This window comes from Macrobrachium rosenbergii, chromosome 17 (assembly GCF_040412425.1).
Source record: "Macrobrachium rosenbergii isolate ZJJX-2024 chromosome 17, ASM4041242v1, whole genome shotgun sequence".
Taxonomy (NCBI): Eukaryota; Metazoa; Arthropoda; class Malacostraca; order Decapoda; family Palaemonidae; genus Macrobrachium; species Macrobrachium rosenbergii.
The window spans coordinates 38,770,765-38,783,883 of NC_089757.1; the positions used below are offsets into that span (position 1 = coordinate 38,770,765).

General features: G+C 42.5%; 2 protein-coding genes across 2 annotated transcripts in view; one reads left to right on the plus strand and one right to left on the minus strand.

Annotated features, from left to right (window-relative positions):
- Nucleotides 1-13,119, plus strand: part of LOC136847885 (uncharacterized) — a 288,188-nt gene that overhangs the window by 173,389 nt on the left and 101,680 nt on the right. The window lies entirely within an intron of this gene.
- On the minus strand, nucleotides 2,351-10,528 carry LOC136847622 (uncharacterized). The gene is made up of 2 exons (XM_067119340.1): nucleotides 10,330-10,528; nucleotides 2,351-2,676 (listed from the first exon to the last, which is right to left on the minus strand). The coding sequence occupies exons 1-2, from the start codon at nucleotides 10,526-10,528 to the stop codon at nucleotides 2,351-2,353; spliced, it is 525 nt and encodes a 174-aa protein (XP_066975441.1).

The window sequence follows — 13,119 nt, forward strand, 5'->3', positions numbered from 1 at the left end:
TCATAGCTTCTGTCTGTTTTTCTGTGTCCAGAGCATCATCCCATCCTATACGTTCTTCCCATAGTTTCTGTAAAAACAACTTTCCTGTAGCATATGTTGAAATGACCAACCCTAACTGATCAAAGTTTGATACTTACAAGGAAAGGACCCTACATTTCGTGGGAACCCAGTTACTAAGCAATTCTCTCACCCCTTTGAAGGGTTTCAAGCACATCTGATCACTACTCCTATCCCATAACATTCCTAACACAGAAATTTCAGTGGGCTCTTCAACTCCTACCCATTGATCAGAGGCTAGGCTACTACTCACCCACCCTCTCAATGGCATGTTAGCTTCGTCCAAAAGCTGTTTAACCATTAAATCATCATTCCACATTTCTGTCTTAGTAGCAAAGGTGGCAATATAATTGTCAACATTAAATGATTTTATTAACTCTTCCCTCCCGGCTCCCCGGAAATGAGTCTAAAGGACTTGTTGAAGGAGATAAGGACTGGTTGTGATTCCAAATACCACAACCCTGTCGGCAAAGGTAGCCGCTCGTGACGGCATCTTGTACCACAGAAATCGAGCATACTTGGTGTCCTGTGGATCAAGGAGGCCTCACTGGAAGGCTTTAGGTATGTCAGCAGTCAGTGCATAGGGATTTACTCTAAACTTTAACAAAAGGTCGTATAACAACTCAACTAAACTGGGACCTGGATACAGGCAATCATTCAAGGAGATTCCCCCCTTTGCTCTCTTTCTTAACGCCAAAAGGAGGCATGTAGTAGGTAACCTTCTATTCTCGAGTTGGGGACTTCCTCTATGAACCCAGCTTTGAGATAAGTCTGAAGGACTTGCTCGTAAGAGGTTCGATAACTAGGATCTCGATCAAATCTCATTTCTAAAGTATTTGTGCAATGGCATTACAGTAATTGACACTCGGATGTTGTTCATTGTGAAAGGGGAGGCTTACCTGATAACCATGATCAGTTTGCACTACAATGTTCATTACTTTTTGGATGGCTATGTTATCGGAGATGGAAAATTGCTCTTTGGGACTGATACCAATCGTATCAAGTCGTCACCATTCATCGACATCATGGGTCACTTGTACTGTTCGGCAGACACGCAAGGCTTTCACTGCAGCCGCGTCAACTCCCTTAAGTGCCCATTGAGGGACCTTCCCATAAGAGGATATCCCTTGATGAGTCATGAAAAGACTGACCCCATCACACTTATCCATACAAACGATGGAGTGATTAAAATAGTCGGCACTGATCAGCACGTTCACATTTTTCAACACTCCATTACGTTAACTAAACCCAAGTTGTAGATGGGCGTGTTCACATTGTCATACACTATCAGCTTTGTCCTTATTGCCCTGTTTGCCATCCGAATTTTACATGGAACCAAATCATATTCGCCATTAATAACATTAGATCCAAATGGTACAATACTAAGGAAGACTTCTTTATTACTGGCAACTTTAATTTCTGAGCTAGCTGACTCGAAACAAAACTATGTTGGCTCTCAGTGTCTAAAAACACTCTAGTCACAGCCTGTCGGCCCTGGGCACACAAAATGGCTGACGCAGTCGATGGTAGGCCTGAGTCAGATGCATTTACTGACTTCGCATTCACACAGGGTTTTCATCACTTTTTCTTCTCACTTACTCTACTTACGTTAGAACCCTCGGGTTTCTGTTCCTACCTTGGCCGTTTACTGGATTAGATGTGACATGACTTTATGACTGGCTTGGTACATGTGCGTTATTGCACTGCCTGGTAGGTGCGTTTGGCTGAGATTTGAAAGCATTATTGCCATAAATCAAATTATGATGTCTAGCATTACACAATTTGCAATTCTGTATGTTACATTGAATGCTACTATGGCCTTTGCCTAAACCTTAAAAGCACCTACGGAAATATATTAATTGTCGCCTTTGGTCTTCAAAGGTGGTGTGATTGGTACAATTGCTGGCCAAATGCTCACCTTGGCAAAATAGAGACGTTCTAGTATGAGGGGTTTGAAATGCAGCTGTTTTAGACCTTATGGACTTGTCCTCTCCCTTTTGCAAGGCATTGTCCTCCAAACTCCTAATGAGGAAATCAAGTGCCTCAAAAACTCATCTAAAGTGTTGTCATACTTTCTTAAGTAATCCACAACTTTACGATATACATTGCCTTGAGAGAGCTTATGATTAATCAAACTCATGACCATTCCCTGCCCCACATCTGCTGTACTGAAGCGTTTAATTTGCTCTAACAACACTGTCAATTCGATGCGGAAATTATTCAAATCCACATGGTTGAGTTTTGGAACAAATACATCAGTGAGTTGCCAATGCAAAACATCCAACGTTTGCTGCTAGTTACCATAGTAACGTTCCAACAACCCTAATGCAACGTCATAGTTAGCAGCTGTTACACTTAAAGCCTTGACTACACTAAGTGGTTCTTTCTTGAGGGCACCAAGCAAATACGTAAACTTAGTTATGCTATCTAAATCATTACATCTGTTAACATGAACATCAAACAATTCTTTAAAGGTAGCATATTCGTTAATTTCACCATTAAACACAGGTAAAGGAAGTTCTTTCAACTTCAGCAATCTAGCCCATTGCTGCAATACACTAGCAAGGAGTTCAATTCTGGTGAGGAGAAGGGCAATTACATTATTTGCTCCATCGAGCACTTTATGAATTGACAATTCAAAGCTTGATTCAGACTTTACTGTACTAGTCAATAGAAGTTTCTCAACAGTTGCTCATTGGCTTTAATGCGATCAATCAAGTTTTGGTACACTCCCGTAGCACGTGTCTACAGTAGTTCACGATGGGCCTCAGCCACTACATCAGTCAGTAGAGCAACCAATAAACTGGCGTGCAAGTTACTTGCAACAGCCATGTTGCTTCAAGTCACATCAAAATTCTGAGTTACGAAAAAACAATGATCGCCATATGCTGAACCTCTATTATGCCCTTGTCACTCTCGCCATTTCCTTAGTCAACATGAAAAACCATCACTTGCTGGATTTTCCTGATGCTCCCTGATACAGACCATCCAGTTCAAAGGGCCAAATGTCGCGAGTTTTTCCCCATGATTGGGAGGGTTCTAAGTTCTGGATGGTATGGGACTAGGATGATCAGGCCTGAAGGGCAATGTCAGCAAACATCTAAGTGAAGGTCCATCAAGGTCAGATAGGGTTTTACAATTTTATTACAAAATTAGACCATTTAAATCTAACATACATTAAAGTAACGCATACCCTGGAGGACCACACGATCAGGTACGAGACACACAACTCCGAGAAAGAAAATTTACACAAAACCCATAAAACTCGAAAAATCGGCTTCCAAAAGTTACAGTTTTACATAAGCCTCATTTCTGAATCAATTAGACTATACTTTAACCAAATATCAACTATATAAAGCCTCAGATGGCAAAAATACAAAGGGATTAGATTAGCAAACTATATGAACTGGGTCTTGATTACAAATGAACAACTTGGCTGGGGAAGTGATGACATGGAACAAGCTCAGCTTACCTCTATGATGTGCCCCTGAGAAAGACGCATATTGCCCTTCTGCATGTCTCGTCGTCACTTCGGTTCTTGTTCAAAATTTTTACGTTGGTTATTTTATCAAAGGATGTATTTGAATCATTTAAAAGAGAGCCTCTCAGACATTCAAGATACTGCTAATACAAGCAATTCACTGGAAACATATTTACAGAAAAATGAGAACCACGAACTCTGCTGCCTACTTACCACTTCCCCTCGCTTATCCTGAACGTTGTGAAGGATTGTCGAGAAAGAAATAGATCCAGTTTTATCACGACACTGAATTCCTAGATAAGATCACATCACGTGAACGGAGTTTTCACACCAAGACTCTGACTTGAAATGCCTCGCCCTTTGCCTGCATTAAACATGCCTATGCTAAATTGGGAGGAAGTTTCGGGTACTTCAGAGTTCCTAAGTATGATGATGATTGATGAACACCAGTAACAATAACAAGAATTAGAGAGGGACATACTGTTCGGGGGGAAAGGGCATGGAAAAGAGGGGCAATACCAGCCAAAGACATGTCTGGCGTAGATAATGAATGATAAGAAATATTCCTGGTGGTTTCAGCACAGTGCTTCATCTAATGAGGATTGGCGATTCACGGTGCACATCAAGAGTTGATTACATGCTCAGGTTACAGGAAAGGAATCTCAGCGGAAATTAACTTCAATGCCAATATGTTTAACACTTCACCCTGATCTCCATGCCCATGAGGATGGGATTTGGGTTACCATTTGCAGTGTGCCTTGTGCTTGCACTGTACACAGTATTTATTCTTCAGTTTTATTTGGTTCCAGTTATCATTTTATATTTTATTTACATTTAGTTTGGCCTTCTCAGTCTAGAAATGTGAATATATATATATATATATATATATATATATATATATATATATATATATATATATATATATGTATAGATATATGTATATATATAATACAAATATATGCATATATATATATATATATATATATATATATATATATATATATATGACACATATATATAATACAAATATATGCATTATATATATATATATATTATATATATATATATATATATATATATATATATATATATATATATAGTAGTTCAAAAAGTTCCAGGAAAATTCAATATACTCTTTATTTCATCATTTTTCTACATATCTACCATCTAACTCTATACACATCCACCTCTACCCTTCTTTGTAGAAATTTGGGGCCTTTCTATTAAACCATGTTGAAACAATGTCAAACCGACTCCTCTTAAGTGTTCCTTGAGTTTTGGGAACAGGAAAAAATCTGAAGGAGCAAGATCAGGACTATAAGGAGGATGTGGAAGAGTTTCCCACCTAAATTTCCGTAGACTTCTTGCAACCCTTGATGAATGTGCTGGAGCGTTATCATGATGGAACAAAATATGTGCAACTTTCTCGGCGTTTTTAGCCAATGCAGTCTTCAGTTTTTGCAAAACACCTTTGTAGTAGTTCCCGGTGATTGTTTTTGTCCTTCAGGAAATCAATCAAAATTGCAGTCCCAAAACACTGTTGCCATTGAGGGCAGATCTCGCCACTTTGAACTTCACTGGTGCAGCTGAACCTCTTGGCTTAACCATTGCTTTGATTGATTTTACTTTCTGGGTCAGTATTTATCTCTCAAAAACTCTGATTCATTTGATTCAGTTTTATTTGGTTCCAGTGGGATCATTTTTATCAAACCAAGATTTTCATTTAAAATTGAAAAATTTACATTAGCTATCATATCGATAGTAATCCGACGATCTTCATCCACTAGATTCTGCACCAAAGCCACAATTCTTTCATTTTTGCAGTCGATCTTCTTCTCTCTTGGGTTTGTCTTGAGGTCCACCCGACCATCCTTAAATCGCTTTATCCAATCATAAACAACTGATTTAGATGGAGAAGAATCTCCATAAACTTGTTGCTTCAATAATTTTCCTGGTATTTGGTTTCCAATCAAGCTTGGTATTAGCTCTCATCTCAAAAATTTTTATTTTCCATGGGTTCAAGAAGTTACTTTTCTGAAGCAGATGTTAACACCACGGTAGCAAGAGGATGACTGAGGTATCAATATATGGATCACTATCACAGATAATTGTTTATATATCATTCAACATTTTTCCTGGAACTTTTTGATATATATATATATATATATATGTATGTATATATGTATGTATATATATAGTTATTAGCTGACCAACACAGCACTGTCCGGGAAAACTCTAAATGACAACTGATAAACTCTCTCTCTCTCTCTCTCTCTCTCTCTCTCTCTCTCTCTCTCTCTCTCTCTCTCTTCTCTCTCTCTCTTCTTCCCTGTTTAGATAGTTGCTTCAATTTTAACATTTTATATTTCACCCCTTCTCACCCCCCATCCCTATCAGGGCTGAATTTGGACTTAAAGGGTATTGGGAGTATCACTGTTCATCTCAGCAATCTCGAAAACTATAGATTGGTCACAAACATCTGTCATTTTTGGTTATTTTTATGACACCTTCTTCCCACCCCCACCCTCTTTGGTGCCAGCGATATTTTACCCCCTCCACAGTATTCTTTTCCAAATAGTAAGTCGTATATATAACGAAATGAGATATGACAAACCCAAAGAATTTATTTAGTTACTAAGTCCACGGGTAGAACCAGCTCCGTTTCAGGGAAGTCCTTCCCATTCCCACCCCATTTGGTTCCCTTTGGTGCTAGTGATGTCTTACCACCTCAGTATTCTTTTCCAGATAGTAAGTCATATGTATACCAAGTTTGGTTGAAATTGCTCAATGTGTTTCAGAGTTATGCTGGAACACTCGCACACACACATACATGCATATATACATCCATTTTTATATATAATGACCCAAGTAACCTGTCAGTTAAAGTTACCGTTAACCTCAAAGACAAACAATTACTTAATGAAATAATGCCGCCAGCGGGGGAAACACAATACAAGGGATAAAGGGTTACCCTGCAACACTTGGATTACACCAAACCCCCCTTACTTCCCAGTTGGTCCCGACAAAGAAAGAATGTGTAGTTATAGCGAGGAAATTACATGAACTTTTGCCCATGTTGGACACAGTCAATTTTCCCTTGCTTCAAGTAGAGTTATAACGCAACGAAGTATGTGAGATATCATACACAGTTCGTATTATTGAAGGCTAATTCTCTTTCGAACATTGGGATTGAGACACAAGGCTGCCTGAATGTTGAAAATTACTTACTTAACCTTCCCTAATTCCTAATTACTGCACAGGAATAGTTGAGTGTCACTAAGCAATATTAATTATTCTTACATTAGACTTCATAAAAGTAAGTTGGATATACCAATATCGTAGATGATGGCGAAGAGGGAAAAAAAAGGAACTGGAAATACAGAAAGAGATACTAACGAGTTGACGAAAATTTGGCAAACTTTAAACAGTAAGAGGGCAAGTACAAAGAATTAGTTATACACCACGCGTGTGCATTCTGCGACCTCCTGGTTCTCTCTCTGACCTCTTTCTGGGTCTAACGCTGAGTTGTTTTTGCATCAGTATGTCTTTATGCCTTGGGGCAGTCTGAAATTTGAACAAACATCGCTGATACATAGAATAGGGGAAAAAGAAGCTTAAGACCACCTTTGCTAGAGGTTACTTGGTGAACCCTCCCTATGGTGTTAGGCTCCTAATGCTACTAAAGACATTACTTTTGAAATACCCAGCCTATCCCAGCACATACAAAGATGGCTTCTTATCTTTGTTCACATTATTTTTCTACAATAAAAATGCATAGAGGGCAAACAGCAGAATATTTATAAAAGCTCCCCCCCTTAAGAAGGCCTTCACTCCCTTTGAGGCGTGAAGGTCTGTACTAAGCAAGCTGTTCGCCTCTATTGCTTTACTCTTCTCCCCAGAGCAGATTTGTCCCGTGCAGTCTAACTAGCTACGGATCTACCTAACTCTAGATAGGGTATGAGCTTTGATCACTTATATTACAGAATCCTAACTGTACTTAAAGGTGCTTACGGTTATTACGTGCTACCACCTATAATCGTGACGTTTTAGACCTAGCCTAATGGTACATTCCATGGTATTCCCTAGCCTAACCTATCCTAACACGACCGTAGCACCAACATAAGGGACAATGAACTAGCTAAATTACAAGATTTTCTGCAATAAAATTGGTAATTACTGGTTAATACATGAGTTTTGCCTCATGATAAATGCTTGCCTCAATGAGGTCTTAGGCCATGCGTGTCATGAGCGTAGTTGCTCTTTTCACCATAGTTAAGATTGTCAGATTTTAGTTACACTACTTAGGTGATTACTGCGGCTCGATGGTAAGTAGAAGGGACAAGGTTACCAGTCTGATGTACTTAATCTGGTGTAGGCTACTGTATAAGTAAAAGATCACACTGGCTACCTCCTCTGGGCAGGGGACCAGGGTCACTCTAAGATGGTAGGACACTGTGCCGAGATGGCGCTAGTGCCAGGGTGAGCTCATGGCTCTGCAACTACTGGGCTCTCTTCCAGCCCTTCTTCTTCTCCTTCGAGTTACTCCAAGGCCTATCTATGTCAGACATAGCAGGTAATGAGGGCACCAACTCTGGGGAAAGGCCAGAAGGGCTAGCGGGCGCGAAGTCAGGGGTAACTTCAGAAGCTACAGGAGGGCTCCCTACTCCAGCTGCTGTGACAACCAGCGCGAGAGCGATCTCGACCTCTGCATCTGAGGAGGTCAGTTCCTGGTCTCCCAGAGAAGATGTAACAGTTTGGTCCACCAGAGGTTCATCCTCTGGGGACTGATTTGGTGAAGAAGTGTTGGGTGCCGGAGGCTCTCCGGTAGCTATGAGGATCCGCCTCATGATTTGGACCAGGCACAGGGCCCTCTTTAATTGGTGGCTCAACGTCCGTGCCGGACGCAGCGTGGCACTGCTCAGGGCTCGCAAGTGGCATTGGCAGCTGCTGAGGGTCAGGCATGCCTGACAAGGGGTCTGGAGGTGCACTACCACGCGGATGGAGGTGCACTACCACGCGGATGACTTGAATTTGGTTGCGGCAGAGATTCCTGCCCCGCCTGAAGATCAGAGTCTCTCGGAGAGTCTTGCTCGCAGATGTCTGCAAGGCTTTGCTTACTTGGGCAGCCCTCCCAATTTGTGGAGTGGCCTGTCCGCTTACATGTCCTACAGCGGTACTGCTCCTCCTGAATGTCTCTTTGGGGAGAGGGAGGACCTCTTTGTTGGCCGGCCCTTCGCGAATGGAGAGGGCTAGGCCAAGAACGGTTTAGTGTATGCCCCTTCCGCTGGCCACTTCGGTGGGCAGAAGGTGGGTTTTCGTCTTGATCGGATTCTCCTACTGTCTGGGCCTCCATGGAGGAGGTAGCATGGCTGCGAAGTGGCATTGGTGAAGGGCTTCCCCAGAGAAGGTCCCAACCCAACAGGAAGTCCACTCAGGGCCGAATTCTACTCACCACGCCAAGGCGGTGGGGTAGCTTGCCCCAAGGTGTCGTGACCTGGAGCTTGACTGTGGGAATGGTAATGGTGTGGCCCTCTATCCACTTCATCTCCCACTGGGTTTTCTCGTCAACCATGGCACCGGCTGGGCCCTGGAGATCAGGCTAATGTCTGCCGCAGTGTCTACTATGACTGGAAGGGTCGCGGGCAGGCTAGAGCCCTTAAGTGGGGCCACCAAGATGAACTGGGTCTCCAGTCTTTCAGGGTAAAGGATCTTTAGTGGACCGGCCGCAGAGAATGAGGTGTTAATGAGGTCGACGAACTTGCTGATGGGGACATGATGTGGACAGGCCGGATGTCCAGCACTGTAGTGGCCAGCAGCACCACAGAATTTGCACTGGCCTCTTGTAGGGGCTTCTTGGCCTGCAGTAACTGTTGGTATAGAGGGTTGAGTGGATGACGAGGGAGAGGAGTTCTGGATGGTAGTAGGAGGCTGCTTGTTAGTGCCGAGCTTGTATCGGCAGTCAGCTTCAGTGTGCCCCACCCTCTTACAGTAGGTGCATGTAGGCTTGCTTGGCAGTCCATTCTTCGGGCGAGTTGAGCCTGAGAGGTAATCGGGTGGCACGATGCACCGCTGAGATGTGCTGTGGGACTGGTTGAAGGTTTCCCATGAATCAGCCATGTGGCAGGCTTCCATAAGGGTGGTGGGCTGCTTATCATTGAAATATACAGCAAGGGGCCCAGGCACACATTGGTAAAGGTCTTCCAGCATGGTCCAATTGAAGAGGTCCTCAAACGTTGTGCAAGACGGAGTCGAACCAGCGGGTACTAGACTGGATCTTGTGACAGGCCCATTCAGTCCAGGACCAGCCGACTTCCTTGGCAAGACCTCGGAACCGCTGTCTCTATTTCTCTGGGGTTATTTCGTAGGCCTCCGTGATGACGCTACGCACTTCATCTATGTCGCCTCTCTGGCTCTTCTCCAGTGAGCGAAGAGCTGCCTTCGCTTTTCCCTCCATGTGCTTGGCTAAGGCCCTCTCTCTCTTGGTGATGCTGTAGTTATCGAGGAGTGCCTCGATTTCCTCCAGCCATGCTTCTGGCTCGTCCTCAGTCCACTTGGGGACGAGGGAATTAATACTCAAGATTGGAGCATTTGGTGCAGCAGGTGTGGGGCTGGAGGCTTGCTGTCTAGCCATAGCTTCGGCATTTTCCTTTTTTACTCTTTCCAGCTCGAGCTCCTTTTCTTTGAGAGCTAGCTCACTCTCTTTGAAGGCTAACTCATGCTGTCTTCTCCTTTCTCTTTCATCTTCTAGCTGCCTCTGTTCAGCCTCATACGCCCTCTGTCCTTCTTCATACCTCCTCCGTTCTTCTTCATAGCTCCTCTGTTCAGCTTCATACACCCTCTGTTTGGCTTCATAATTCCACTGTTCGAGTCTTCCTTCTCTCGCTTGGCCAAGTCATCCATCTGTTCCTTGACCCACGTGGCGAGGTCCAATCCAGTGAGACCTGCCGCTGTCCCCAGCTCCCTGAAGGCTTTATAATTCTCTGCTGCCATCGTTCTGGTGGGGAAGGGCGTCTATCTGGGTCGACTGGACGTATTTGGGCAGCAAGGAAGTGTCCCTACAGTGATGTGGCACCCTTTCAATAAGGTGGCACTGTGGTTGGGTGTGCCATGTAAAGGTCACACTGGTGGCACTCAGTATCCTTATGTACTGGTGTAGGCTAGATACCAGAAAGACTTTTCTGCTGTGTTCCTTTGGTCTGGGTTTGTTTTTTCTGGTTCGTTTGGTGGCACTATGGTGCCAGTGCGTTCTTAGGAACCTTTACTTGAGTCTAATTAGGCTATATTTAAGGAAATGCACTCTACCCCAGCAGAGTGTAACAAATCACTGAGAGAGAAAGGAAAGGTAAGAGAGAGAGAGAGAGATGTAAGCTATTCGGTTGATGACAGTGCTTCAGATTAGTGGCACTGTGGAAGGAATATTGTATTGTGGTTGCTTATGAGGCCTCGTGAGTGTCTGGTCCCAGTACTTGCTGTACTACAACCCCCTTCTCCTGCAGAGAAAGGCTACCTTCTGTAAGTCTGGGTAAGGCCTCCAGTTTCTAACTGTAATTAATCTTAACTTGTCCTCATCTGTTTGTGGGACAGAGGGGTTTCTGGTTATTTGGTTTCATTAAATTAATTATCCCAGTGTCGGCCCGAACTTTCATATGAAGAGGGCCACGTACACTCGGTTAGGTTAGGTTGAATGCTTACTTGAATATACGAGAGAGAGAGAGAGAGAGAGAGAGAGAGAGAGAGAGAGAGAGAGAGAGAGAGAGAGAGAGAGAGAGACATTCAGCCAGCCAGTTTGTGCTGCTTGAGAAAATTTAAGTAAAATTTTTATAAGTGCACACTGGCAGGGTTCTTATTTGAAGATACGTCTTCTTGGGCTCTCTTAGGGGATTGGGTTAGCAATTGTCGCTTTTATGGTAGCCTGAGATGTGCGTCTTACTCTAAGGAGTTATGATTAGAATTATAATTTCTTTTCTTTATGTGATTTCTCACACCAGTGGTTTGCATAGGAACTTGTTTTACTGTATATTTCCTAACAATGACCTATCCTTCTCTGGCTAAATTATATCTTGCTTTTATCTTTTGTATATGGAACCCTGTCCTATTTTCTATCTATCGAAATCTGTCTAGCTAAGATTTTGCGAGGTGGCTTACTCTGCACAACGATGTAGTCCCGAACTGGCAATGAGGCAGAGGCTAAAAGTGACTGGGCGCTACAAGTCCATCACACAAACAAAACAACAAAGGCTTTAAGATGGCGGACATGGGAGTGGTCAGGGCTTCCAAAATGTCTCACGAACCCGTTAGCACAAAGCAAATTCAAAACAAATGCGGCTGGAAGCGGCTCAGCAGATGAATACACTACTCTCAAGGCACGTTTTTTACAATTGAATTACACAGAGCACTCGAATTCCTCTCACAAAAACGAATGAAGCAAATGCAGGAATACAGATGTACTCTAAATACACCAACAATGCAAAGGATTTTACGTTAAAGAGATGGAAAACGAAATTACTATGAGCTACGCTTTTTCTCTTTTCATTTCCCACGCGGAATTAATGCCGTCCGCTGCCGAGTGGCCGCTAGCAAAGACAAGGGAATGGATTCTTGACGTCCTGACAGGACTGAATCTACTTAACTTAAAATGCAAATTATTAAGAAAGTAACTATTGCTGTTCAGTTGCTACATTAAATACAGAGGATTTTGATATGCTTCTCGCTATCTGAACACTTGTTAACTCCATCACGCTCGGATCAAACCTCTGGGAAGTGGCGAACGCGGTTACCGTTTTTGAAATTCAACAAACTCCGCAAATTTGTTCCCTACCTACGAGAGACACGTTAGGCACACTTTCTCTGTTCTTTGTCGTGCACTAGTTAACTCGTTCAAAAATCAATATCATGCATTAATCCTTGGCCGGGGAAAATAACAAAATATTAACAATGACGCGATAACTTGGCCAACGACCTTCACTGGAATGTAGCACCCACGGTATCTGAATGCGGAAAAAGTGTTTCTTTTTAAGATTTTGCAAGTTGTTAATTATAACTGCTCTCAATGCACACTTTCCTACCTATGCTAATTTCTTAATTATAACTGTTTCTTTTTAAGATTTTGCAAGTTGTTAATTATAACTGCTCTCAATGCACACTTTCCTACCTACGCTAATTTCTTAATTATAACTGGTATTCTTATTATTATTATTATGCCTTGTGTTGTCTCCTTGTTTGGAAGAATAGCATGAAATTAAATATCTGACTTTTCTCTTTGGAATTAATGTGTAATTAATTTTGACTCCAGATTCTTTTCTCTAAATTAATTAGATCCTAGGCTAGATCGCCAATGTTACATGTGGGGCTTGGCTGATGAGTTTATTAATTAATTAACGTAATTTATGAGGCCCTGAGTTGCCAATGACCCACGTAACCTGTCAGTTAAAGTTACTGTTAACCTCAAAGACAGACAGTTACTTAATGAAATAAGGCCGCCAGCCGGGGAAACACAATACTAGGGATAAAGGGTTACCCTGCAACACATGGATTACATCAAACCCCCCTTACTTCCCAGTTGGTCCAGACAAAGAAAGAAT